The following is a 26611-nucleotide window of genomic DNA, read 5'->3' as shown; positions in this document are numbered from 1 at the left end:
CTTCCAGATCAAAAGATGCCAGTCCTTTTGGTTTTTTTTTCTCCCTTTTTAAGGGCTAAAATGTGGATATGATAGTGGTGATGCAGTTTGGGCCATGAAATTGAAAATACTACCCTCGACAAAAGGAAAAATGTAGCAACAAGATCACTCAGTCACTGGAAAACTCATGCAGCAGAGCCACGATGCCAATTCAAGACCGCTAACCAGCATGGATTTTTATATAAGAGAAATATAAACATTCCATTTAATTTAAGTCACAGTCATTTTAGCTGTTGAAGCGGCTAAACGATATCCTGAACTAAAAAATGAAGAATGACTTTCCTGGACCTACAAAACAATATTTTATCTCAGACTACTTGACAAATGGGTGCTAAAGATATTAAAGCTAAGGCAATTGAAAAGATGGCTGGAGAATAGTCCAAGACTGACACACTGTGGAATAAAAACAATTTTAATTCCATACATATGACTAAATAAGGACTATGGCCTACCTACAGCCATCCTTAAAAAAGAGAAAAAAACAAAGAGCTATAGCAAGTAGCTCTTAAATTAAAAATGAAACCAAATAGGGAATAGAATTTTAAAAATATATATAGTAAGGTCACTAGCCAATATTTTAGGCAGAGTGGGGGCTCTTTCAAGGCTCCTGCATTAGTTCAGGAATCCTTGAAATTTAGAGACTATACATATAAATCTAGGTATAATTGCACTCTATTCAAAAGTAAGAGATGTCACAAATAAGCTTATTTTAGTATCTGGAAAATATTACATTTGTTATTTTTATAATAATTTCAATTTAGAGAGGAGTAGTTATAAATACACAATTTCATACCACCTCAACCTTTCCTCTTTGTTCTCACCTTTGATAAACCTCTTAATGAGCTGCTCAAGATGTCATTTAAGTGGTTTTACTAAACTAAAAACTAGTCTGGTTTTTTATTTTAAAAGTTTCTATGTATCACTTATACTTCTTGGGATTCATAAAATATACAGACATATTAAAATTTCTTTAGATACTCTTGAACATTCAAGATGAGTAATCACATATACTTGGTAATGTTTTGAAAGAAAAATAATTTTAAAAAACTTTAATTATGAGTAATTTATGGTAGGTTCTACAATGAACTACCATTCATGAACATAGTATGATGAGTCTCATTAAATTTGTTGCTTATGCAACCACCTATCCTAGATGTTCACAACCTGAGACAGAATGCAGGAATCTGTGACCTTAGGTAGAAAAAATATTACATGTTTATTTTCATTAATTTCCAATGGAAACTTAGCATTTCCTTCAATTATGCCTATAGGCAACACATCACAATGTTCTTAGTGATATCTGTGACTTTGTCACCACATGTCTCATATGTCCTTTTATCATATTTTTATATTTTCACTTTCCATTGTTGCAGACTCACAAAGCACTGTTTACACTAATCACTATGTCAAACTGCAGTAGTTATTAGATTTGAAATGTGTGTTAAAAGCATATATATCAGAAATTCATTTTTTAATTATTTTGATAACTACTTTATTAGAATTAGTTTTCTTTGGTATCTTATGTGTTTTATTTCGTGCATTTCAAACATTGTTTTTCAAAAGGGTCTATAAATTTCTCTAGACTCCCAAAAGGGATTCATGGCCTAAAAATGCTTAAGAGCCACTGTATTTTGTTCATGCTGGTTATGTAAAACATTTAGAACTACCATTCATATATAATCTAGCAATCCACTAAGGAGTATATATCCCCCAAAAAACAAAATCAACATATGGAAGAGATATTTGCACTCCTGTGTTTATTGTAGAAGTATTCATAATAGGCAAAATATGGAATCAACCTGTGTCCATCAGTGGATGAATGGATAAAAAAATTGTGGTATATACACACAATGGAATATTATTCAGCCATAAAAAAGAATGAAATCCTGTAATTTGCAACAACATGGATGAAACTGGAGGTCATTATGTTAAGTGAAATAAGTCAAACAGAAAGACAAATATCACTCATTCTCACTCATATATGGGAATTAAAACAGTGAATCTCATGAAGATAGAGTGTAGATTGGTGGTTACCAGAGTCCAGGAAGGGTAGGAGAGAGGTGGGGGAAGAAAGATTACTTATGGGTACAATGTACACGTAGAAGAAATAAGACCTGGTGTTGGATAGATAAGTAGGGGGGACTATAGCTAACATTAATCAATTGTATATTTCAGAATAGCAAGAAGATAATAATTTGAATGTTCCTAGCATAAAGAAAACTGTTTAAGGTGACAGGTACCCAATTCCCTTTAATTGATTACATGAATGTATTAAATTATCACATATACCCTAAAAATATGTACATCTACTATGTATCAATAAAAAAATTAGACAGTGACTGTTATATAGCAAGCTTTTAATAGCTGTTTGCAGTTTACATTTTACATTTCCCACAATACTTTGTGAACAGTTGAAATGGTTAAGTAACAGAAGTAGTTGTGGGTCTTCTTTTTGCATAAAGAAAATTTTATTACAGCTACAAATCATTTCACTTACTTGCAAAGATCATTAACACAGCTGGCAATATATAAATATGGATCAATATACTCATGGCAGCTCAGAAAAGGAAACTGCAACAGTATCTGACACTTGAAGAAGATTGCCTGTGCAAACAAAGATGCCAGTCACTAGAATATATTTCATGGTATGTGTATAGTCTTCTATTATTTTTACAGAACTAGTTGCAAGATTTTCAGTTCTCACAAGGAAAAAGATGGTAACTTATACATTTTAACCAACATTTTTCTTACTACATTATTTTCATGAGTACTGCATTTATGATATTCACTACATTCACTATTTCTAAAATTAAAGTGATTTCCTATTGCAATTACATTTCCTGGATATAATATTTTTAAATTATATTGTGTTTACACTAAAAAATGCTACGCTAATTATACAAATAAGATATATGTGTATTCTGTCTGACATGCCCACATTTCTCACATCAAATTTACCTCAAATGCTGGCATTCCACTGGAGCACGGATTTGGAAAATCTGAGGGTGTGAGTACACATTTGGTGTCATCTGGAGTTTGCACCGACCAACTATTTGCAAACATAGCGATGTCTTCTGTATAGTCCTCTATTTCACACAAGCACACACACACACACACAAATAGGTGTAATTGTATCATTTTCCACTAACATAGAATGGTTCTTCAACACAAACTTCCTGATCAAAACATTAAACTCAGTAACATTATAATTACCAATGTGATATTAGATAATAACATTACTTTATCATAATAAAAACAAATTGAACAAAATGTGGGTACCAAATAAAAGTTAGTTCCATTGGAAAGAAAAAGCAAACTGCATTCAAACAACATGGGGAAGGATTGAAGGTGAGTGGGTACAACGTACACACCAGTGAAGCATTAATCGCCAATGTTGAATCAGTGCTGTTGAAAGGAGAAAAAATATGCGTAAAACGAAAAAACATAAACGTTTAGTGTAAAAATTATCAGACAGCTCTCTCATTATATTTAATATTAGTAAGAACCTTATTAAAATTGCAGTTACATTTGGTGGGGAGGGTCAGCACAAAAAAAAACTTGTCAAATTCTTTGGGACATTTCAGAGGATAGTCACATAGGCAATGAAAGACTAGAAAACACATCAATAGAAGAGAAGACTAAGAAGTATATCTATTCCATCTAAATATGATGAACAGTGTTTCGAAACATGCTCAGGAAAGACATCCCTGTTGAGAACCCTGAAGCTAATCCAGCATTAATCTCAGGCAAGATTCAGGAGTTAATGTGTGGGCAACAACAAACAGATATTTGGTAGTGAGTGCTCTGATTCAACAGAGTGCTCTCTGTTCTAAATCAAGTTTTTAAGTTGTCTCTCTACCTGATCTGAGAACAAGTTCAGGGAATGATGCAAAAATTAATCCTTCCCCTCCTCCATTCAGACAAAGGCTGAATCTCAAAGCTCAAAGACTTGGCAAAACCAAACAAGATGACATCTAAAAGTTCTAAGTAAAACGGACTTCAGATTTGAGGTTGGAGTTCTCCACCACCCAGATTTGCATGGTCAGAAGTCAACAACTGATGACAATCTATTGCACCACTACAGTCAGAAATCTCCAGCCAAATGTTTGCCACTCTCTCTGAATATCTTCAAAGTAGAAAAATAATGTGTGCATGGCGCTATCAAACACTGGGAAGATGAGGGACTTTATTATCTGTAAGAATGCTTTGCTCTCTTGGAGTAAAATCCTAAACTTTACCACAGCCTAGCAGACTTTGCATGAGCTGGGTCCTGTTCTCCCCTTACTCCTACCCTGCTCTGCCCCTCATATATCTTCTGCACCTTTTCTTGCTCAACCTACTCCAGTCATATTAACTTTGTGCTGTTCTTCAAACACTCAAACTCATTCCCACCTCAGAACACTTGCTCTTGTTCTTCCTCCTTCAAAACCACTCTTTCCTAAAATCTTCTCACTGTTGCATCCCTTACTTCATGTAGGCCTGTTCAATGTACGCCTCAGAGAGCCTCTCTCTGACATGTGATCTAGACTAGCACCAATCACACACTTGCTCCATCACTCTTTACCTTCTTTCTCTATCTTTATTCTTTCATGGCTGCTATTGCTCACAAAAATTATATTTTGCTCTGTTTATCTTATTTTCCATTACAATACATACTATACGAAGGCAGAGAGCTTGTCTCAGCTGTTCTATTGCTGTATCCCTAGTGTAGTATCTGGCATATAGTAGGTACTCAAAATATATTTGCTAAATAAGTGAATGAATACATATAGGGGAATTTGTGAAATTTATTAGAGATTATTAGAATCCTAGGGCTTTCAGGCTAGGTGTGGTGGCTCACGCCTGTAATCCCACACTCTGGGAGGCTGAGGTGGGTGGATCACAGGAGGCCAGGAGTGCGAGACTGGCCTGGCCAACATGGTGAAACCCCATCTCTAATAAGAATACAAAAATTAGCCAGGCATGGTGGTGCATGCCTGTAATCCCAGCTACTCAGGAGGCTGAGGCACGAGACTTGCTTGAACCCGGGAGGAGGAGGTTACAGTGAGCCAAGATCACGCCACTGCACTCCAGCCTGGGCCTGTCTCAAAAAAAAAAAAAGAAAGAAAAAGAAAAAAAAGAAAAACAAAAACAAAAACAAAGAATCCTAGGGCTTTCTAATTTGTCTGGCCTGCTGCTTTGTCTCTGATATCATTGAAATGTTGCACACTGAGGAAAGCACGGGCCTGCTGTAATATACTTTTTAAAAATGGAAAAACTGTCCTTTTTAAGTACACTTATAGTCAAAACATTTTTTAGAGGTCTGAAGAAACAAAAGCATTTTCTAAAAACCCACTTATTTCAACACTTAGACACAAATTTTAATGTGACTAAACAACCTGGCCAATCCCTTAGAGTTCACTTTAATTGCAGCTTTTGAACCATGTATTTAGCTATTTTATATTGCATCAAGAGTCCTAAAAGTTGTTTATCAGGAGATTTTTAAATCCATATCTAATGGTGGTGTGGGAGCCTGCTAAACTAAAATTAAAATGCTTTGTATAAAATATGCTCTAAGTAGAGTAATTTATTGTCCATATTGGGACATTTTTGAGAGAGAAAGGCAAGCATTATTAATTATTATGCTGGGAAAAAAATGAAAGTAGACCAGGACTTCTATGCTGTCGCATAGCTAGATGTAGACATGAATTATGGAAACAGAATTCTCAACTAGACAACAAATTATATTTCTTCCTATGTGTACAGAAATTCTGACAAGTCTAACTTCTTTGTGAAGTCATCCCTGAAGGATGAGTTGGAATGCAGAGAGAAATGCAATTTTAATCACCATTAAGAAACTATGCATTCAGTGGCATTCAATCAAACTCACTCTCTCTAAACATTTTTCTAATCAGCAAAATACGGGTTGAGTTTCAAAAAAATATCAGGCTTCTTAAAGCTAAAGGTAATACTGCTCATCTGTAGACGTTTTCTTGCATTATTATACTATGGGAGGAAATAGAAAGGCAGTTTCTTGTCAAAGTTGTTGTAAGTTAGGTTTTTTAAAAAAAATTACTCGGCCGGGCGCGGTGGCTCATACGCCTGTAATCCCAGCACTTTGGGAGGCCGAGGCGGGCGGATCATGAGGTCAGGAGATCGAGACCATCCTGGCTAACACGGTGAAACCCCGTCTCTACTAAAAATACAAAAAATTAGCCGGGCGAGGTGGTGGGCGCTTGTAGTCCCAGCTACGCGGGAGGCTGAGGCAGGAGAATGGCGTGAACCCCGGGAGGCGGAGCCTGCAGTGAGCCGAGATCGCGCCACTGCACTCCAGCCTGGGTGAAAGAGCAAGACTCTGTCTCAAAAAAAAAAAAAAAATTACTCTGCCTTATACTGTGAAGCAAATAACATTGTGAAGAAGCTGAAATAGTTCCTTAGGTCTTTCCCATATACTTTCCGGAATCCTTCTTGCCTTCTGCCAGTTCAGCCATAATTCAGTTCAATTGCCTTCTGCCAGTCTTCCTCCACTTCTAATCCACTGACATCCTTGTGCATGCTGCCCCAGTTGGCTCACTGTGAACAACCATTTTATGTTCCAGGTTATCTGGAACATATAAGTCTGTCTGGCCCTTATCTCAAACCTAAGTCTTCCTGCCTCTAACAAGGGCAGATGTTATTTTCTATCCTGACCTCCATACCATGCTCCCTGGGTGTCCCAGGAGAAGTTGCCAAAAGCAGTCTTTCCTTTTTTTTTTTTTTTTTTTTAAGACAGAGGCCTGCTCTGTCATCCAGGCTGGAGTGCAGCGGCATGATGGTCTCTGCTCACTGCAGCCTCCACCTCCCGTGTTCAAGCAATTCTCCTGCCTCAGCATCCCAAGTATCTGGGATTATAGGTGTCTGCCACCATGTCTGGCTAATTTTTGTATTTTTAGTAGAGACAGGGTTTCACCATGTTGGCTGGTCTGGTCTTGAACTCCTGACCTCAGGTGATCCACCTGCCTTGGCCTTCCAAAGTGCTGGGATTGCAGAAGTGAGCCACCACACCTGGCCTACCCCAAAGCAGTCTTTTCTAACTCTACCACAGAGAACTGGACTAAGGATTATTTTTTTTGTGTGAAGGTTTGATACAGAAGAAAAAGAAATCAGCAATTACCATCTGACTCATTCTGCCTGCATCCAAAACCCTAATTATTAATACAGTCTCAAGATTCTAAATTTGTGACCCCTCTCATTGCAAATGCCAACTGGGTGCAAAACACCATTTCAAGATGATCCCAGTACTATACATTTGTATTGTGCTCAGAGACTTTTAAGCACTTTCATTTACATTTTCTCATTCAATATTCACTGGCTGGGAAGCTCCCAGAGTCATTATCATTACCTCTATTTTACATATGAGGAAATTGACTTTTTGGAGCCCTGCTCTCTACTCTAGCTACTAGTAAACTAATCCTGATGATGCATTGTCTATCTTGAGCAAAACATTTGCATTTTAATAAAGGCTTCTCAAAGCAATGTAGAGACATTTTCAAACGTTTTTATTTCAGCCCCATTATAGGCTTATGGAGAGATACTTGGAGATGGCTATAAATTAAATTAAATGTATTATTACTATGTGCCAGGTACTGTACTGTTGTACACGAATTGTCTCATTTAATCCTTGCAACCCTTACGAAGTATATGCTCTTATTATATCATTAAACTTATAAAGTTTAATAAGTGATAAAGCTGAATTTGAATCACACAGTCTGACTCCAGAGCCCATGCTCTAAGTAGTCCTTTCACCATCCTTTAAAACATAACATAGGGGCAAATCATCTCTATTAATTTTATAATATAAAACAAAAGTATTATATAGCACTTTACAGCTTCAATGGCAATTACTCAAGCACTTATCTAAGCACAGGATTGGGAGACTGTCACGTCTGTAATCCAACCCTGACAGTATCAGTTACAAGCTGTGTTACATTGGACACATCACCTTGTGTTCTCATAATAAAATTAAGAAAATAATACTGGCTGAGTGCAATGGTGTACCTGTAGTCCCAGCTACTTGAGAGGCTGAGACCAGAGGATGACTTGAGCCCAGGAGTTCAAGACCAGCCTGGGCAACATAGCAAGACCCCATCTTAATGAAAAGAAATAGCAAGACCTCATCTTGAACAGAAGAAAAGGAAAGAAAGGAGAGGAAAGAAGAGGAAAGAAAAGAATACTCACCTTACAGGATGTTGTGAGGATTGGGAATAATATAGCTATGTGCTCAAACTAACTATTGTTATAAATATTATCAAAGTATATTATTATTATTACTGACTACTCTGTGAGTTCCAAATTAGTATAGCCCCATTTTACAGCTGAAGAAACTAAGCATAAAAGTGATTAAATGAGTTTCCTCAAATTACAGAACTTATAAAAGTTGAAAGGAGATTCAAATCCAAGTTCACTGGTACTAAGAACAGTATTCTTTTTTTACTGCACTTCCTTGTGTGGACCTAAGTCATGATTATGGTTTGTGATTCTCTTATTCTATTGCCATTGCACACTAGTATCTGAATTGATACAGAACCTATTTCTTATAACTCACTTTTAGTTTCATAACTTAGATTTCATAGATGATCTGGTAGGTATATAAAACCTTTCCAAGTTACTATTCAACTTTCCTGCTCACATTTGATTATTTTTGCAAAACTATTATTTGTCAATTATTCAACTTATTCCTATCAAGAAGGGATACAAAAATAGTTTTTGACCTAACATAGACATATCTGACCCAAATGGGTTTGAACCACTAGAATACAAACTTGAAGATGTGAAAGGTTTTGTTCACTGATGTATTCCAGGTTCCTAAAGCAGTGGATACAGAGGTATCCCGACCTTCTGACACAAAGCAAATGCTCTATTAAAATGTGTTATGTGAGTAAGTGCTTCATGCTAATTTAGCAAAGGTAAACTAGTTCATGGTTTTCAAGAATTACACCAAAATATTTTCCTATTCAACCTTTACTTAAAATCACTAAAGCAGGCAAGTGACAGCCACAAATTTTCCCCAATCTATGACAAGTCTTCTGGGTACAAACAACTTGGTCAGGGGAAGAAGAAGGCTTTAGAAGGTACCCACGCATTTATTCTGCTTCACTTACCTTGCAGAATTATGAAATCATCAGACTGAATGTCATTGTAGTTTCCACATAGGCCACATGATTTCCCCTTATGGTCCTCAGACAGCTTGAGGTAGATCCCAGATATCCCATCCCAAGCCAATGAAAAGCCAAAGGTTGTTTTCACAAGAATGTAGTCAGCTAGTTTCTCAATGAAAATCTGTCCAATTGTCTGAGGCAATGTTAAACTTGAAAAACAGAACAAAAGCTATCTAAGAATGATGATAAAGCCTCAATTACAGAAGACATATTTTTAAGTGACTGAGATACAATTAAAAGAAAATGATTACTTGAAATTATTGAATAAACTGTGCAGCAAGAGCTCCAAAGCAACCAACCTCCGGAAAATCTCAACATTTTTGAAAACTTCAGTATTGAAATAAAGATACAACAAAAATGATACTGCTTTCTTATATTGATTTAGATTTTGTACTTACAATTAGATGCTTCTTTGAACCAACCAAAAACACACAGCTGCTAAATACTGGTGATTTTTTAAACCTGGAAAATAATCTTGCCTATTTAGAATACTTAGAGCTTAAACGTGTTTATTATTTTTTATCAAGAGAGTTAAAGTGATCTAAAAATGATGCTCAATAATTTTGAAGGACAATCGTCAAAATATATAAACATGATGCTTGAGTTTTCTGATTTTGTTTAATTTTATTTTAAACAAGGCTATAAGGAAATATGAGTTTCTATCTTTAAAATGACACCTTGACATAAGTCATTGTTTTCTAAAAAATATCAAAGGATGATGAATTATAACTTATATTTTTAATGCTGCAAAGTGCAATATTAGGGATATAATATACGTTGTCACAGAGTATTGCATAGAGGTGATACTCAAAATTTTTAAATTGGATACCTTTTGGCCTATTTAAACAAGGGTCACATAAAATATTTAAGCTCCTGATACAATGTCTAATTTTTCCATTTTTCACAAGCATATGCACATATAAAGGAAGTGGGTGACATAAGGTAACTGAAGAGAACTAAACAATTGAATATTTTAAAAGTACCTAGAATACTTTTGAAAGAACACAATTATCCTTTCATCCATCAGTACTGCCAAAAAGATTAGCTAAATGACGAGTTAATGGGTGCAGCACACCAACATGGCACATGGATACATATGTAACAAACCTGCACATTGCGCACATGTACCCTAAAACCTAAAGTATAATAATAATAATAATAATTACAGAAATTGGAAAAAACTCATTTCTATTAAGATAGTCATATCAGCCGGGCTTGGTGGCTCACGCTTGTAATCCCAGCACTTTGGGAGGCCAAGGTGGGTGAATCACAAGGTCAGGAGTTCGAGACCAGCCTGGCCAACATAGTGAAACCCCATCTCTACTTCAAAAAAAAAAAAAAATTAGCTGGGCGTGGTGGCGTGTGCCTGTAGTCCCAGCTACTTGTGAGGCTGAGGCAGGAGAATCACTTGAACCTGGGAGGCAGAGGTTGTGGTGAGCTAACATCACGTCACTGCACTCCAGCCTGGGCAACAGAGTGAGACTCCGTTTCAAAATATATATATATATTTTTTTTAAAAAAAAGGTAGCCATGTCAAATAAAAATTATATACCAAAATGTGAATAATATGGGTAGTTAATAGGTATATTCATATGTTTCTCTCAAAAATTGCAAATTAGTGAGTTCCTTTCTAGGAAGAGCATGGCTTAATGGACCAAACTACAAAACTGAGCATACTAATTAACAAAAGGATAATCCCCAAAGAAACAATTCAAAATATCTGTAGCCATTTGCACAAAAAAATTTTTTGCAGATACTTATTTACAGAAAATTATTTACAAAACTAGAAAAATAACTAAATGTTTAAATTGGAGAATAGATAAAAAAGACTCTAGCTAACTACTGCCATAATACATTCTTATTAAAAATTATAAATACGAGGAATTCATAGTAAAAGTCAATATGAAATAACATTAAAGAAATACCACTTGTTTTAAGTTTCTAAGTTTATAAAAACTATACTTAAAAGAAGTGAATCAAGTTTATAAATATATTTCAGAGTAATGGAATGCTAATCTTATGGAAGTATAGTTGTACTATTATGCATATTTTTTGTTTGGTCATTTGACACTTGGTCATTTGGTCTCTTTAACAGTAAATTTAATTAAATACTCAGTTTTTGAAAATAAAAGTGGATAACTGTGATTATCCTGAAGTTTATAACATAGAAGGATGCTAGTGGAGACAGGAGATAATAGTTTAAACTAGACAATATTCAATAGGTCAAAGAAAAGTATGCAACCTAGGTGGGAAACATTAAAATGTAAACCTAAATGAATGCAGAACCGCATGCTGAAAAGCATTCAGGGATTCATTTGTACTGAAACCCCTTATTTCACAGGTGAAAGAATTGAAATCCAGAGAATTAAAGCTTCATGCACAGAGCCACACATTTGATTTTACTATGGCAAATATTTCTGTAGCATTTGCTATGAGTTAGGTCCCAAGCCAGAAACAGCATTTGTGTAAGCAATATTGCTTAATAATAAGAAGACCACCCTTTTCTATCACATAATCTGAATCATAGAAATGCTTTCTCTGAGTTAAAATTAAATATTATGTTCCTGCTTTAATAAAGAAATAATATTCTTGAAAATCAATCTGAATGGCAAGTCTGTTCTACAAAACATAATAATTTTTAAATGCCCATTGTATTACCCAAAATTCCATACAGAGAATCCTAAATGACTATTTAAATTCAGCTCCAGGAAACACATGTGTAACTTCATTATCTTCTTACTCAAATGCCTGAACTTTCTTTTATGAGAAAATGAGAAGCACAGAACCCAATTGACCAAGAAAATAAGCCTCAGACAAGGGGAGAAGCTGCTCTGGGTTGTCTGGCTGTTTCAAGGCTCCCCTGGTGCTCTGTCCACTGCCCTTTCTGCTACCACCTGCTGCCTTTTGAGGAATCTAAACCCAGAAAAAGCAACACGGGTTGATAAGGCCATTGCGCTGGAAAGAATTCGTATGGTTCAAACACTTGTTAGTGAATTCTGAATGAATAGAATTGTTGCAGCCCATAATTTACTTGTTCTGGCATAATCCAGCCAGGAAATATTAAAAATTGAGTCTCTCTATCATTATTTAGATTGGAAGGTAGATTATTCCGCAGTATTTCTAGGTTAAAACGTAAAAAAAAAAAAAACCTTCAGCCAAATACGAAAACATCCCCTGCCCCAAAATTCTCATGTCATATTTTTGGCAGATAGGAAACTGGAAGTGGGCTTCTCTCTGATCTATTCGAGGCCAGGCAGTTGTTGGCTCTCAGTCTGTCAGAACTTCCGTGGAAAATCTTAAGTGACACCCAAAACCCATTCACACAAACTGGAAAAAACTTCCAGAATCCTTTCCAAATAAAAGAAAATAGATTTTTAAGTTTCTGCTTCAAAGAAAGAAGAAAATATTTAAGAAAGAGGGCAAAAAGAATCAAGAGTTGAACTCTTAAGGTATCTCTTGAATCTCTCAGAAAAAAAAAAGAGAGACTCTCATCTCCACCCATGTAAACATATTATATTTATATTCTGCACACAAGCATTCGGAAGGGTAAACTTACTGTACTCTTGACCACCTGGTTGGCCTCAGAGCCCACTGAAGTTTTGATGTATGTATGTTATACCTTTAAGAGTATTGTTGAAGAAATCCTCTCTTCCTACTCTCCACAGTTCACTTCCAGCATGAGATGTTTGGAAATTCTATTAATTTGTGGTGTTACTGACATTTTACTGTTTTCCATATCCTACCTGATTCCATTCTTTTTTATTTCATGACCATAAATTCGAATTTCCTCTTGGTTTGAAAAGAACAAGCTGATTGACCGATAACAAGAATACACCGAACCAAGGCATTTAGGGCTGTTATGAACCTTAAAGGGAGAAAAACAAAAAGAAAGCATAGGAACAAACAACAAATTTGAGTTACTAAAACCACAATGTATGTTTACAATCATATAGTTTCATTAGTCCCATGACACTTTACAATGTTATAACAACATTTGGGACTTCTGAGAGAAAATAAATATTTACCTCAGAAATTGGGCAACAAAATTAACTTCCTAAAATACAAGTTAATCAGCATATTTTTGAACGATTTGAATCTTCACCTGTTGGATGTTAATATCATCAAGGTACATGGTATGCTTTGGGAGAAATTAGTTCTAATAGTAAAGCTCTAGAGTGCCACAAAGAAGCACATTTGTCATTTTTACGTCCGTATTTTTTACCTATTAGAGAATCATAAAACAGAGCTTCGAATGGAGCACTACACAAAACAATATTTAAAGGTTGAAAAGTGACCATGAACTCACTAAAAATAAAATTGATTTTATTTTTATTTATTGCCAGACACATTAGGGAAGAGAGAGATTATTTTTCAAAAAATTAATAGGAAAATTAGTTTAAAAAAAAGAATTCAAGGAAGAAAAGAAGAAAGGAAGAAAAGAGAAGAGGAAGCTTAGATTCTTTTACCCTATACCAAAATTAATTTCAAAAGGTCCAAAAAGTAAAGTATAAATGTCTAAACCATGACATAACTGAAAGAAAACGGAGATTACAACTACAGAGGTGGAAAAGAACTTTCTAAGCCTAAAAGTGATTTTTAAAATTATCAATAATATAGGGGGGTTTTTGTTTGGTTTGGTTTTGGGTTTTTTTTATTTGTTTTTGTTTGTTTGTTTGTTCGTTTTTTTAGATAGAGTCTCTCTCTGTCACCCAGGCTGGAGTGCAGTGGTGTGATTGCAGCTCCCTGAAACCTCTGCCTCCTAGGTTCAAGTGATTCTCGTGCCTCAGCCTCCCGAGTAGCTGGGGCTATAGGTGTGTACCACCAAACCGGCTAATTTTTGTATTTTTTTGGTAGAGATGGAGTTTCACTATGTTAGCCAGGCTGGTCTCAAACTCCTGACCTCAAGTGATCCAACCACCTCGGCCTCCCAAAGTGCTGGGATTACAGGTGCGAGTCACCACGCCCAGCTTCAATAATATAGTTTTAATATTGTAGTAATTTAATGTATATTAGTTTTATGCTTAATCAGAAAATTGTATTGATCATTTATTATGTATCAGGCACTGTTCTAGGTTCTGGGCATAGAGCAGTCAACAAAGCGGACAAAACTATCTGCCCTCATGAAACTTGTATTCTATTAGAGGAAAACAGCTAATAGAAAATATAGCTATGTGAAGCTAAAATATATACTATGTTAGATGATATTAAGGAGAAATATTAAGCAGGGAAAGGGGATAGGGCATGTGTCAATGTCTGGGGGCAATTTCAGAGTGAGTGGTCAAGGAAGGCCTTGCTGGAAAGATGAAATTCTAGTAAAGATGGAGCGTGAGAGAGAGAAAGCCATATGGGATATCTGGAATACCATTCTAGGCAAAGGAAATAGCAAGTACAAAAGCCTGAGGGAAGAGTAGGCCTAAAATGTTCTCAGGATCCAGGAATCCAAGCATCTGACCCCAGACTAGACATTGGAGGATCCTTCTTTCGGGAAACAAAATGGAAAAAAAGACATATAGATACTAATATTTGGGGGCTTATCTAATGAAACAAGCAGATCCTTGCTCATTCTCACACTAGTCCAACAAGCCCCCATGCATATATCCAGAGTTTCCAATTCGCTTTTAGAGCCTTATTCTCAAATGTGAACAAATATTTATGAATCATTAGTCATTTGATGAAAGTCTGCGACATGAAAGACATCAAATAAACAAAAGAAAACGAATCAAAGAAATAAAAAACAATTTAGAAAAACCCCAAAACTTTAAAAATACATAGTTAGTATCTTCTGAGAGAAAAATGATATATGCGGTCCTTGACCTGAGAATAAAATGTTGCTAAAAATGAAATTCAAAGAATAAAAACAAATAATTGAATACTGACAATATAAAAGGAGAAGTGTATAACTGAAGTAGAAAGGTGGGAAGATAAACATCTAAGAATTGGACAGAAATATCCCAAAATGTCGAACAAAAAAGGAAAAAGTGGAAAATAGGCAAGAATCAATGAGAAAATTAAGGGATCACTCCACCCCAGAGCCCCAATATATGAGCTCCAATATAAAAGCCCATCAAGTGCCCAGCACAAAAAAAATGAGAAAGGAAATTCACATAATTACAAAATCTCAGAACTCCGGGAATTAAAAGATCTAAAAATTTCTGGAGGTTGAGTAAGGTTATATGTAAAATGATCGGAAATCAGAGTGAATTGAAATTTAAAATTCTGAAAGTGATTTTTAAGTTAAAATCAAGGCTTCAAAAATTCTCTTCCCATGCACACTTTCCAGGAAAGTATCTTCCCTTTCCAGGAACCAACTTAGTCATTAAAATAAGTGAGTAAACAAAGAGGAAATGGGTCCTTGCTTAATCACCACTACAAACACTGGCCACATATTCAGAGCATCCAGTAAGCTTTTCAGAACCTATCTCTCTAGTATGAACAAAGATAAAGGACCACTAGACATTGGTGGGAACCAAGAAAGAGGAAACTGTTGAGAGAGAAGAATAAAATTCTCCAATAGGATGATGAAAAGAAATCCCAAGTGATAGATGTACAGTAGACTTCAAAAGCAACTAGTCTGGATTGAAAGATGGGAAGGAAAAACTGAGGAAGGGTTGTCTCATGAGGGAAAAGAGAAGCTGATAACTTGCTTAATGCATCTGACCATATTGAAGAGTTTTATAAAGGTAGAGAGTTAGGAAAAATATTAGTGACTGGAGGAAAGAGAATGCAGCAAAGAAAAAATGGGATAACTGTTTACTCTAGAAAAATACACAAGTAGAGACATAAAATCATCATAACCTATTGGGATCAGCTCTAAACAATATTTACATTGTGACAATAATATAAAAAATATAAATTATTTAACCAAAAATGGTGACATAACTCTATTAGGAGGAGTGAAGTGTGTGTGTGTCTCTGTGTGTGTGTGTGTGTGTTAGGAGCAGGAAGGGTGGCATAATTAAGATAATTTCTCATTTTCCATGAAAGGAAGTGAAGGAATAAGGCCTAACTTTGAAAAATAAAGAGATAATGGCATATTTTGATGTGTAAGATAAAAACCAGAAGAAACAGCTAAATTAGTTGAAGTAATTGCCTCTTGTGAGCCAATGTCTGCTAGGGTGGAGGATGAAGGAAGGCAGAGACTATTTTTCGCCATATATTCTGGGATGAACTCTTTCACCATACACATATATTATTTTCATAAAAATAAAATAGAATTTAAAGACGGAAAAAATAGTCGGGGGTATAGATAAGGATATCTGTATAATAATGTTTATCAATATATCCTTTGAAATTCTATTTTTAAAAAATCTAAATTTCCAATATAGGACATCATTAAATTATTTGAGTATTACAGAAGTTGGAAAAATACATCTAACTGTATTTGGATGTATCAAGAATATTTAACATTGAATGAAGTTGAAGACATAATATTAATTGAAAGTGTAGGACAGAAAACCATAATTTAAATTTTATAAATATGTATAAAATTCAGAGGAAAATGTTGAGAAGGAAATAGATGAAGCTGTTAAACAATGGTAACCCTTAAGTGATAATTTTAACATTTTTCAGACTTCTCTGAATTTTCCAAATTTTCTACAAAAGAAATGAACTGCTTTTATAATCAAGGGGAAAGTGACATTTCAAGTAAATTGACGTATTTATTTGAAAGCAAATTTTACTACTGAAAACAAGGCCAAGTAGAAACAATATCTACTAACTCCAGAGACATAGTTCAGCATTGTGTGCTACTAACAAAGGACAGGTTATCTCGCTGACACCTCAGTCCTCAAAAGAGTGGGACACTGAACAAGAACATTTTAAAGAGAAGGTCAAAGGTTATTCAAGTGAGAAAACAAGTGAGGGGTGAGGGAGTAGTGGACAATGTAAGAACTGAGAACAGGAGAACTGCAAGCACAGAAGACGCATTTCACCAACTTCCCTATCTAAAGAGACCTCTAAATTTTTATTCTTATGCCCCATAAGTGAACTTTCAATATATCTCATTTCTTTTTTTTACTTTAAATACATTTGTTATTTTGTTTAGTTTCTTTGTTTTTGATTTTTGTGGTTACATAATAGGTGTATATACGTATATATGTGGGGTACAGGAGATGTTTTCATATAGGCATGCAATGTTACATAATCACATCATGGAGAAAGACATATGCATCCCCTCAAACATTTATCCTTTGTGTTACAAACAATCCAATTACACTTTTTAAGTTATTTAAAAATGTACAATTAAGATATTATTGACCATAGTCACCCAGTTGTGCTTCTTCTCTGGGTCACAAAGATTTGTAGCCTTAAAAAGTTTCAGGGTCTAAAAGTTTCAGGATACAAAATTAATCTACACAAATCAGTAGCCCTACTATACACCAACAGTGGCCAAGCTGAGAATCAAACCAAGAACTCAACCCCTTTTACAATAGCTGCAAAACCCATTAAAATACTTAAGAATATATTTAATCAAGGAGGTGAAAGACCTCTACAAGGAAAACTACAAAACACTGCTGAAAGAAATCATAGACAACACAAACAAGTAGAAACACATCCCATGCTCATTGATGAGTAGAATCAATATTGTGAAAATGACCATACTGCCAAAAGCAATCTACAAATTCAGTGCAATTCCCATGAAAATACCACCATCATTCTTCACATAACTAGAAAAAACAAACATAAAATTCATATGGAACCAAAAAAGAGCCCATATAGCCAAAGCAAGACTAAGCAAAAAGAACAAAGCTCGAGGCATTACATTACCCAACTTCAAACTATAGTATAAGGCCATAGTCACCAAAACAGCATGGTACTGGTATTAAAACAGTCATACAGAACAACAGAGAACTCAGAAATAAAGCCAGATGCTTACAGCCAACTGATTTTTGACAAAGCAAACAAAAACATAAAGTGGGGAAAGGACACCCTATTCAACAAATGGTGCTGGGATAATTGGCTAGCCACATGTAGAAGAATGAAACTGGATCCTCATCTCTCACCTTATATAAAAATCAACTCAAGATGGATCAAATACTTAAATCTAGATGTGAAACCATAAAAATTCTAGAATATAACATTGGAAAAGCTTTCTAGATATTGGCTTAGGCAAAGCATTCATGACCAAGAACCCAAAAGCAAACACAACAGAAACAAATTATAAACAGACAAGACTTAATTAAACTAAAAAGCTTTTATGCAGCAAAAGAAATAATCAACAGAGTAAACAGACAAGTCACAGAGTGGAAGAAAATCCTTGCAATCTATACATCCAACAATGGACTAATAGACAGAATCTACAAGGAACTCAAACAAATTAGCAAGAAAAAAACAAAAAATTCCATCAAAAAGTGAGCTAAGGACATGAACAGACAGTTCTCAAAAGAAGGTATACAAATGGCCAACAAACATGAAAAAATGATCAACATCACTAATTATCAGAGAAAAAGAAATCAAAACCACAATGCGATACCACTTTATTCCTGCAAGAATTACCATAATTTAAACATCAAAAAATAATAGATGTTGGTGTGGATGTGGTGAAAAGGGAACACTTTTACACTGTTGTTGATAATGTAAACTAGTACAACTACTATGAGAAAGAGTATAGAGATTCCTTAAAGAACTAAAAGTAGATCTACTATTTGATCCAGCAATCCTACTCCTGGGTATCTCTCCAGAAGAAAAGAAGTCATTATACAAAAAAGATACCTGCACACATATGTTTATAGCAACACAATTCACAATTGCAAAAATATGGAACCAGCCCAAATGCCCATCAATCAATGAATAAAGAAAATATGATATATATACATATATACCATATATATACACATATACACACACACACACACACACACACACACACACACACACGCCATGGAATACTACACAGCCATAAAAAGGAATAAAATAATGGCATTTGCAGCAACCTGGGTGGAATTGGAAAGCATTAGCCTAAGTGAAGTAACTCAGGAATAGAAAACCAAACATCATATGTTCTCACTCATAAGTGGGAACTAAGCTATGAGAATGCAAAGGGATAAGAATTATACAATGGACTTTGGGAACCAAGGGGAAAGGCTGGGGGGTGATGAGGGATAAAAGACTACACATTGGGTACAATGTACACTGCTCAGGTGATAGTGCACTAAAATCTCAGAAATCACCACTAACGAACTTATTTGTGTAACCAAACACCACCTGTTCCCCCAAAAACCTATGAAAAAAAAAAGTTTCAGGGCCTACTTTTAATATTTGCATCACCTTAGAAGGGAGGAGAATGTAGGCAGCCCCAACATAAGTATAAAGGGAAAGCATAACAGAGATTCAAATATGTTTTGGCTATGGAGAGTTGTAGCTTTTAAATCAAACAACATAGCAGTTTCCTAGTAGTGACTGAAATACCTAGAAATTCAGAAGATTGTAGGCAAAGAAAGAGGTCCCTGACATCCTTATTCAACTAGAGCCACTCTGCAGCTTATATTTTCGAGAGGTCTCCTAAGAATTCATTTGAATCAAGAATTCTGCAACTAAGAATTAATTCTCTGAGCTCAGTCATATAGTATCAAACTACCTAGCAATTAGCTGTCAGGCTTCACATCCCATAGCCTGTGCTTATGTAACTCAATATACTCCATTTTATAAATGGTAGCCTCTGGTTCATACTGAGGGTGTCACTTCAAAAAACTAAACCAGCTGGACATATCTCACTGGAAGTATCAGGAAGGAAGGAGGTGTGAGTAATATGGTTGGTAACAGAACCTAGACCCTTTTCAAAATAAGTATTCATTCTACGATTAGTATATATTTTGCATCATTTGCCCAGTACTTTTAAAATACATACTCTTCCAGAAATAATATTTTTAAGTTAATCTTGTCCTACAATCACCTACCCATACAGTGTACCGAGGCTCCAAATCACCACAGTCCTTTGCAAAAATATAAGAACAGTTTCCTGGGAAGTAATAGTAGATGCCATCAAATGTTTCAAAATGATACTGTCCCCAGGTTTTACAAATCCCATCTCTGCCGTTGCCCATGTTTGGGACTGAAAAGAAACAGGATAATATTTTGTAGACAAAATAAATTACACATTTCTAGCAATGTTCAGTCAGTCATGGTAAATGATTCTAATTTTCATTCAAATTTCCTTCCTTGGTCTACATCACAGGAAGAAACAACTAACATAAAATTACCAGTTGCTCTCAAAACTATCAAACTCCCCTGAAGAAAAACAGGGTCTCCAAGTAGTTGTGAAGCAAAGATTTATGTTAGAAAGTTTCTTAACTTTTGTTTTCAAAGAAAGATTCTAGAAGAAAAAAAGGAGTATGGAAAATAATTCAGTAAAAGGTGATAGTAATAAAGCAAGTAAGATGGCTCAGAAAAGAGAGAAATGTCACCACTGAGTGTCCTAAAGATTAGCATATGCAGCATTACAGTGTTCCAGTCTTTCAAAAACGTCTTTTTTATGGTATCCACAGAGAAAAATAACTATTGACAAAAAAATCATATTTATGTGTCTGGGACCTGGATGTGGGGAGCATTAGTCATTCAAATTATGCTGGAATTTGGCTGGAGTGGTGGCTTGTACCTGTAATCCTAGCACTTTGGTAGGCCAAGGTGAGCAGGTTGCCTGAGCTCAAGAGTTCAAGACCAGCCTGGGTAATATGGTGAAACTCCATCTCTACTAAAATACAAAAAATTAGCCAGCATGGTGGGGTGGCACGCATCTGTAATCCCAGCTACTCAGGAGGCTGAGACACAAGAATCACTTGAACCCAGGAGGCGGAGGTTGCAGTGAGCCAAGATTGCACCACTGTACTCCAGCCTGGGTGAGTGTTAAGACTCTGTCTCCGAAAAAAAAAAAAAAAGGTATGCTGGAATTTAACAATTCATGACCTCAAACTGGCCAAATTTCAAGCAATATTTATCTTAAATCATATAACTGTATCTCCTATTGTCATGCCTACCTTTTTTTCTTACCCTTGTAGATAATCTTCAATTTTTGTTTTTTAAATTCTTCTCTTTAGAATAATATGAAAACCAGTAACACTCACTGAGCACTCAATACATGTAAAACATTTTGATACACTCTGAGGGGGGGCATAAAGGTAAGGGTGACTCTTTACATCTTGTATTTTTGTGATTCCCACCTAAATTCATTAGCCTTGGACAACTGTGGCCTTTTCAGGAAAAAATACAGAATTATTCATTATTCAGGCAGTCTTCCCTGACAGTATGCCCCACCTCTGCTTCACTTTTTCATAGCATCTTGTACTTTACAGCACCTGTCACAAGTTTAATTATTGTGTATCTGTTGTGTATCACCTTCTCTAGACTGCAGCCTCCAAGAGGACAGGAACATGTTTGTATTATTCACCGTTATATCCCCAGTGCCTAGCCTGGAATCTAGATGCCAGTAAATATCGATTAAACAAATAAATATTGATTATTATTGACATAGAATCCTACTTTAGACACCGTGGATAAAAGGTTTATTTAAAAAAAAAAAAAAAAAAAAAAAAGCCCTTGCCCTCGAAGAAGTCTCAATACTATTTTTTTACATACAAAATGTCCAGTTAATTAAAGGTCCGAAAGAATGACTGGCTCCAAATAATAAATCTGTTTTATAAAGCAAAACAGAGATGAATGAGAACCTGGTTTTAATAGGCTATTACTGGCCAGGCACAGTGGCTCATGCCTGTAATCCTAGCACTTTGGGAGGTCAAGATGGGAGGATCACCTGAGGTCAGGAGTTCAAGACCACCCTGGCCAACATGGTGAAACCCCATCTCCACAAAAATACCAAAATTAGCCGGAAATGATGGTGGGTGCCTGTAGTCCCAGCTACTAGGGAGGCTGAGGTGGGAGAATCGCTTGAGCCCAGGAGGCAGAGATTGCAGTGAGCCAAGATCATGCCATTGCACTCCAGCCTGAGTGACAGAGTGAGACTCCGTCTCAAAATAATGATAATAATAATAATAGGCTATTACTATAGAAAGCAGAAAAAATACTTGAAGGAATAAGAGAGCTCAATGAGAAGGGAAAGTGGCCCTGTCTACTTTTGTTTTACATTGTTTCTAAATTACATCAAATTACTGAGAATGAATTGTGGGCTCTCTAATTAATACACAACTCCCAATGGATGAACATTATTATAGCAAATTGTGTCTTAATTTTCTCCTTGGTATCTCATAATTATCTCATAAGCATCCCTGAAACTTACTGATCTGGCATCTTGTCCCAAGAGCCTGAAATATTTGACAGTCACATGTTCCAGTCTTAGAACAGAAAGCTCCATTAAGGCATTCATATGGACAAGAACCTGAGGGGCAAAACAAACAAACAAAAAGTTATTCTGGCATCCATTTGTTCTTTTAAGCATAATATGTCAAGATATAGCATGTAATCACTATTAACTTAAACAGAACTCTCAGCTTCTTGCCTTGCTAAGCTAAAGAACTAAACCCAACGAGTCTCTATCTAGTTCAATTTATTATGTGTGCTGTGAAGCAAGAAAGTCAGGCTTTCACATCTCAGACTACCCTGAGAGCAAAGGTTAGCCCCTTTCAAGCAATTCAAAGGTCAAGTTCCCATGTAAGGAATCTCTGTCCCAGATGATGAGAACCAGAAATACACAAGCTGCAGATGATTCCGCTGACAGAGTTTGCCGCTGGCTGCACATCCCATCAGCTTCTCTTCTAGGAGCAAACACTGTATTAAAGAATAGGGTCTCTCACGCCTGTAATCCCAGCACTCTGGGAAGCCAAGGCAGGCAGATCGTTTGAGGTCAGGAGTTCGAGACCAGCCTGGCCAACATGGTGAAACCCCATCTCTACTAAAAACACAAAAATTAGCTGGGTGTGGTGGTGCATGCCTGTAGTCCCAGCTACGTGGGAGGCTGAGGCAGGAGAATCACTTGAACCCAGGCAGTGGAGGTTGCAGTGAGCCGAAATCGCACCATTGCACTCCAGGCTGGGTAACAGAGCTAGACTCTGTCTTAACAACAACAAAAAAAAAGAATTGGGTCTATCATTAACTTGAGGGATCAGGCAATGCATAAAACTCAAAGGGAGACTCCTGCTTTTGAAGAGAATGATTAAACATTTCATTTGAGGTTTGTATATGAATCCTCAGGCTCAATTACAAATGACATATTCTTTGAAACCTATGCTGCCAGGCATGGTGGCGGACACCTGTAATCCCTGCTACTCAGGAGGCTGAGGCAGGAGAACCGCTTGAACCCAGGAGGCAGAAGTTGCAGTGAGCCGAGATCATGCCACTGCACTACAGCCTGGGCGACAGAGCAACACTCTGTCTCAAAAAAAAAAAGAAAAGAAAAAAAAAAAGAAATCTGTGCTTAAATTTTGATGAAGCAGAAGCCAAAGTCACTGCTGTCACCAAAAATATTCTTTCTTTCATGGAAAGAAAAATTATAAAATTGTCCCGATAAATTATGTTAAAAAGAGGAAGCAAGTAACTGTGAGCTCTAACCCTAATTTTACCATCATCTCCTGAGTGAGTTTTAAAAATGCAAATGAATTCAGTGAAAAAATTTCCTCTAATAAGGAGAGGACAAGAGGCAACTGGCAAAACTCAAGCAGGAAGAATTTAACACATGAGTAGAACTAGAGAACATCTTAATTCCCAGAAGATAGTTATATAATTGATCATTTGACCACAGTTCTGCCGAAGGCAAGAATTTGAAAACCCTTATGATTCCTCTCCACCTTAAAATCCATTGATCTAAAATGTCTCTTTACTTTTAAAAATGCACAAATCTCCAAGTATATCTTAAGTGAGGAAAAAATATGCTGTTTTAACTTAGTCCATAAATACGGGTAAAAAAAAAATGATGTTTTTCATAAACTTAAATGCAGCTTTTTCCACTAGAAGCACATCTATATTTACAGTTTATCTTAGATCACGATCTTATCGCTTCTCGGCCTTTTGGCTAAGATCAAGTGTAGATCACAATCTTGCATTTTTTCTGATGAAGAGATGTTAAATATTTTGATAAACAAATGTATTGCCTTTAAAAACGTATTTACAGTCCTGCTTATTCTCCTGAAAACAAATATCAAATGAAAACCAGTGAGGATCATTGTTATTTTAAACACAACAATGATAGTTTCTATTTCGTAGTTACCACTCAAATTAAATTTCAAACTACCATCAGCATTCTGCTTAATGGAAATGGGGAATTGGTAACAAAAAATAGTGATCAAAGAGCAAGTAACTGATTCACAAAAAAATAGTTTCTGACATCTGGTCACATCTTCCCTGGTCATGCAGTTATCAGGTTTGTCTAAATGTTTGGCCCTGGTTATTCTCAGAAACAATTCAAATTTCTCTAAGAAGTGAACTTAAATTATTACTAAATATTACTACCATCCTGGCTCACTTTCCCTCATGTGGTATATGGAAACAATAAATACTTGATTCAGTATATCCCCCAAAGGGATTTTCTAAGAAAGCAAATATGAAAATCTAAGTATAAACACTGACCTTTTATTTTGCTCTCACCCCAATTAATAGCATCATGGAAAAAGTATCTCGGAGAAGTAGCTTCAAACTTTGAAAGAAAGAAATGAGAATGCAAGACAGTTAAATTATTTAATTCAAGCCAAACATGCAAATTGGCAATTCTAGAAAATAGCTACAAATACAGAAATGATAAAGTGCTGACTTCATTTTTTTTTTTGAGACGGAGTCTCGCTCTGTCGCCCGGGCTGGAGTGCAGTGGCGCGATCTCGGCTCACTGCAAGTTCCGCCTCCCGGGTTCTCACCATTCTCCTGCCTCAGCCTCTCCGAGTAGCTGGGACTACAGGCGCCCGCCACCACGCCCGGCTAATTTTTTGTATTTTTTTAGTAGAGACGGGGTTTCACCGTGGTCTCCATCTCCTGACCTCGTGATTCGCCCGCCTCGGCCTCCCAAAGTGCTGGGATTACAAGTGTGAGCCACCGCGCCCGACCGACTTCATATTTTCTGGGGTTATTGAGGCTTATCATCTCCATGAGGCAGAAAGGGTTCCTCTGAGGTTGTGGTTAGAAGACCTCATTCAAGTCTTGGTTTTGCCTCTTACATGACTTTGAGAAGTCATTTACTTTGTCTGCTCTCTGTTCTGTTCTCACTTCCCATCCTCCCTCCCCTTCCCATCATCCACTCTTCCCCCAGCCCCCGATCCCTCCACCCACCTCAGAACCTCATGAAAGGAGTCTGGTTGGAGTCTAACCTTTGGAATAATTGACTGCTTTGCCTGCAGAAATAGCAATTATCTGACACTTCCAGGTGCAGATAGGTTTTGAAAAAAAAAAAAATGCATGGGGCTGACAGACCAACAGACGGTGATGTCCTGCCTGCCTGAAAACCAATTGGTAAAAAAAACATCCACAGAAGCATCTGCTGTTTCGGTGCCAGTGTGTCACCTTCAGGCTCCAAAGAGCTGATGGACACTTTAAAGTTCATAGAACATTTAAATATATCTTTTTATAGAGTCCAAGGTAGTTCAGAGTAGTGGTAAATGCATGAATTTTGAATCAAACGGAGCTGGATTAGAATCCTGACCCCGTAACTACTTACCCTTAGGCAAGTTTCCTAACCTCTTAGTGCCTCTGTTTACTCATCTATAAAAAGGGAACAATAATGGCACTTCCCTCGTTGTATAGTTCGGATAATGAATTAAAGCCATGTACGTGAAGCTTATGTACATAGTGCCTCACACAGAAAATTAGCAATAAAGAGATTTATGTCAATCAATCTAAGCAATCCAGATGAAATTTTAAGGTTTTTAAAAGATCTATATGGCTAGGTAGCAAATAGTTGTGGCTTACTAAAACTAATCAATTGTGGATTATTATTCCAACTCCATACCAATTGAGTGTATGTGCTGGGGCAATATTCTCTCCAATAGCGCTTATATTTCACCACAATAAACACACCCAAAACTTGCCAAATAATTGTCAAATTAAGTAGCAGATGATATTAGAAAAACTGAAGAAGGGGGAAAGACAAGAAGGATGGGAAAATGAGCCATGTGACTTCAGGAACAAAGTTGTTTCTCAGCAGATTCTAGTCTCCCTTATGTGAAGTTTTATTTTGACATTTTCCATCTCAGTACTTTTTTCTTTAATGGGAAAATCTACCCGTGCTATATCATTTTTTTTTTTTTAAGAGATGGGTCTTGCTGTGTTTCCTGGACTGGGCTTAACTCCTGGACTCAAGCAATCCTCCTGCCTCGGCCTCCTGAGTAGCTGGGACTGCAGGCACGTGCCATCATGTCAGCCCATGCTACATAAAAGACACACTCACTCACTATTTGAAGATTTCTTTCTAAACCCTTTGCCCCACACAATGGTTTCAAGTTCATTGTCTCCTCTTCTCAATACTCCCA

General features: G+C 36.3%; 1 protein-coding gene and 1 pseudogene across 1 annotated transcript in view; one reads left to right on the top strand and one right to left on the bottom strand.

Annotated features, from left to right (window-relative positions):
* The window catches only part of OTOGL (otogelin like), a 167138-nt gene that overhangs the window by 128641 nt on the left and 11886 nt on the right, over positions 1-26611 (bottom strand). Inside the window, exons 6-12 of the mRNA XM_055236519.2 lie at positions 24726-24792; positions 22444-22542; positions 20111-20265; positions 12959-13080; positions 9159-9364; positions 2998-3125; positions 2537-2643 (exon numbers count right to left, since the gene is read on the bottom strand). Coding sequence (XP_055092494.1) covers positions 2537-2643; positions 2998-3125; positions 9159-9364; positions 12959-13080; positions 20111-20265; positions 22444-22542; positions 24726-24792 — 884 coding nt within the window. The remainder of the gene's footprint in view (positions 1-2536; positions 2644-2997; positions 3126-9158; positions 9365-12958; positions 13081-20110; positions 20266-22443; positions 22543-24725; positions 24793-26611) is intronic.
* LOC129461393 (uncharacterized) lies at positions 24152-24297 on the top strand (annotated as a pseudogene).

The sequence above is a fragment of the Symphalangus syndactylus genome, chromosome 13 (assembly GCF_028878055.3).
Source record: "Symphalangus syndactylus isolate Jambi chromosome 13, NHGRI_mSymSyn1-v2.1_pri, whole genome shotgun sequence".
Classification (NCBI taxonomy): Eukaryota; Metazoa; Chordata; class Mammalia; order Primates; family Hylobatidae; genus Symphalangus; species Symphalangus syndactylus.
The sequence above is the reverse complement of the archived record's forward strand: the minus strand, read 5'-3'. Positions and strand labels throughout refer to the sequence as shown.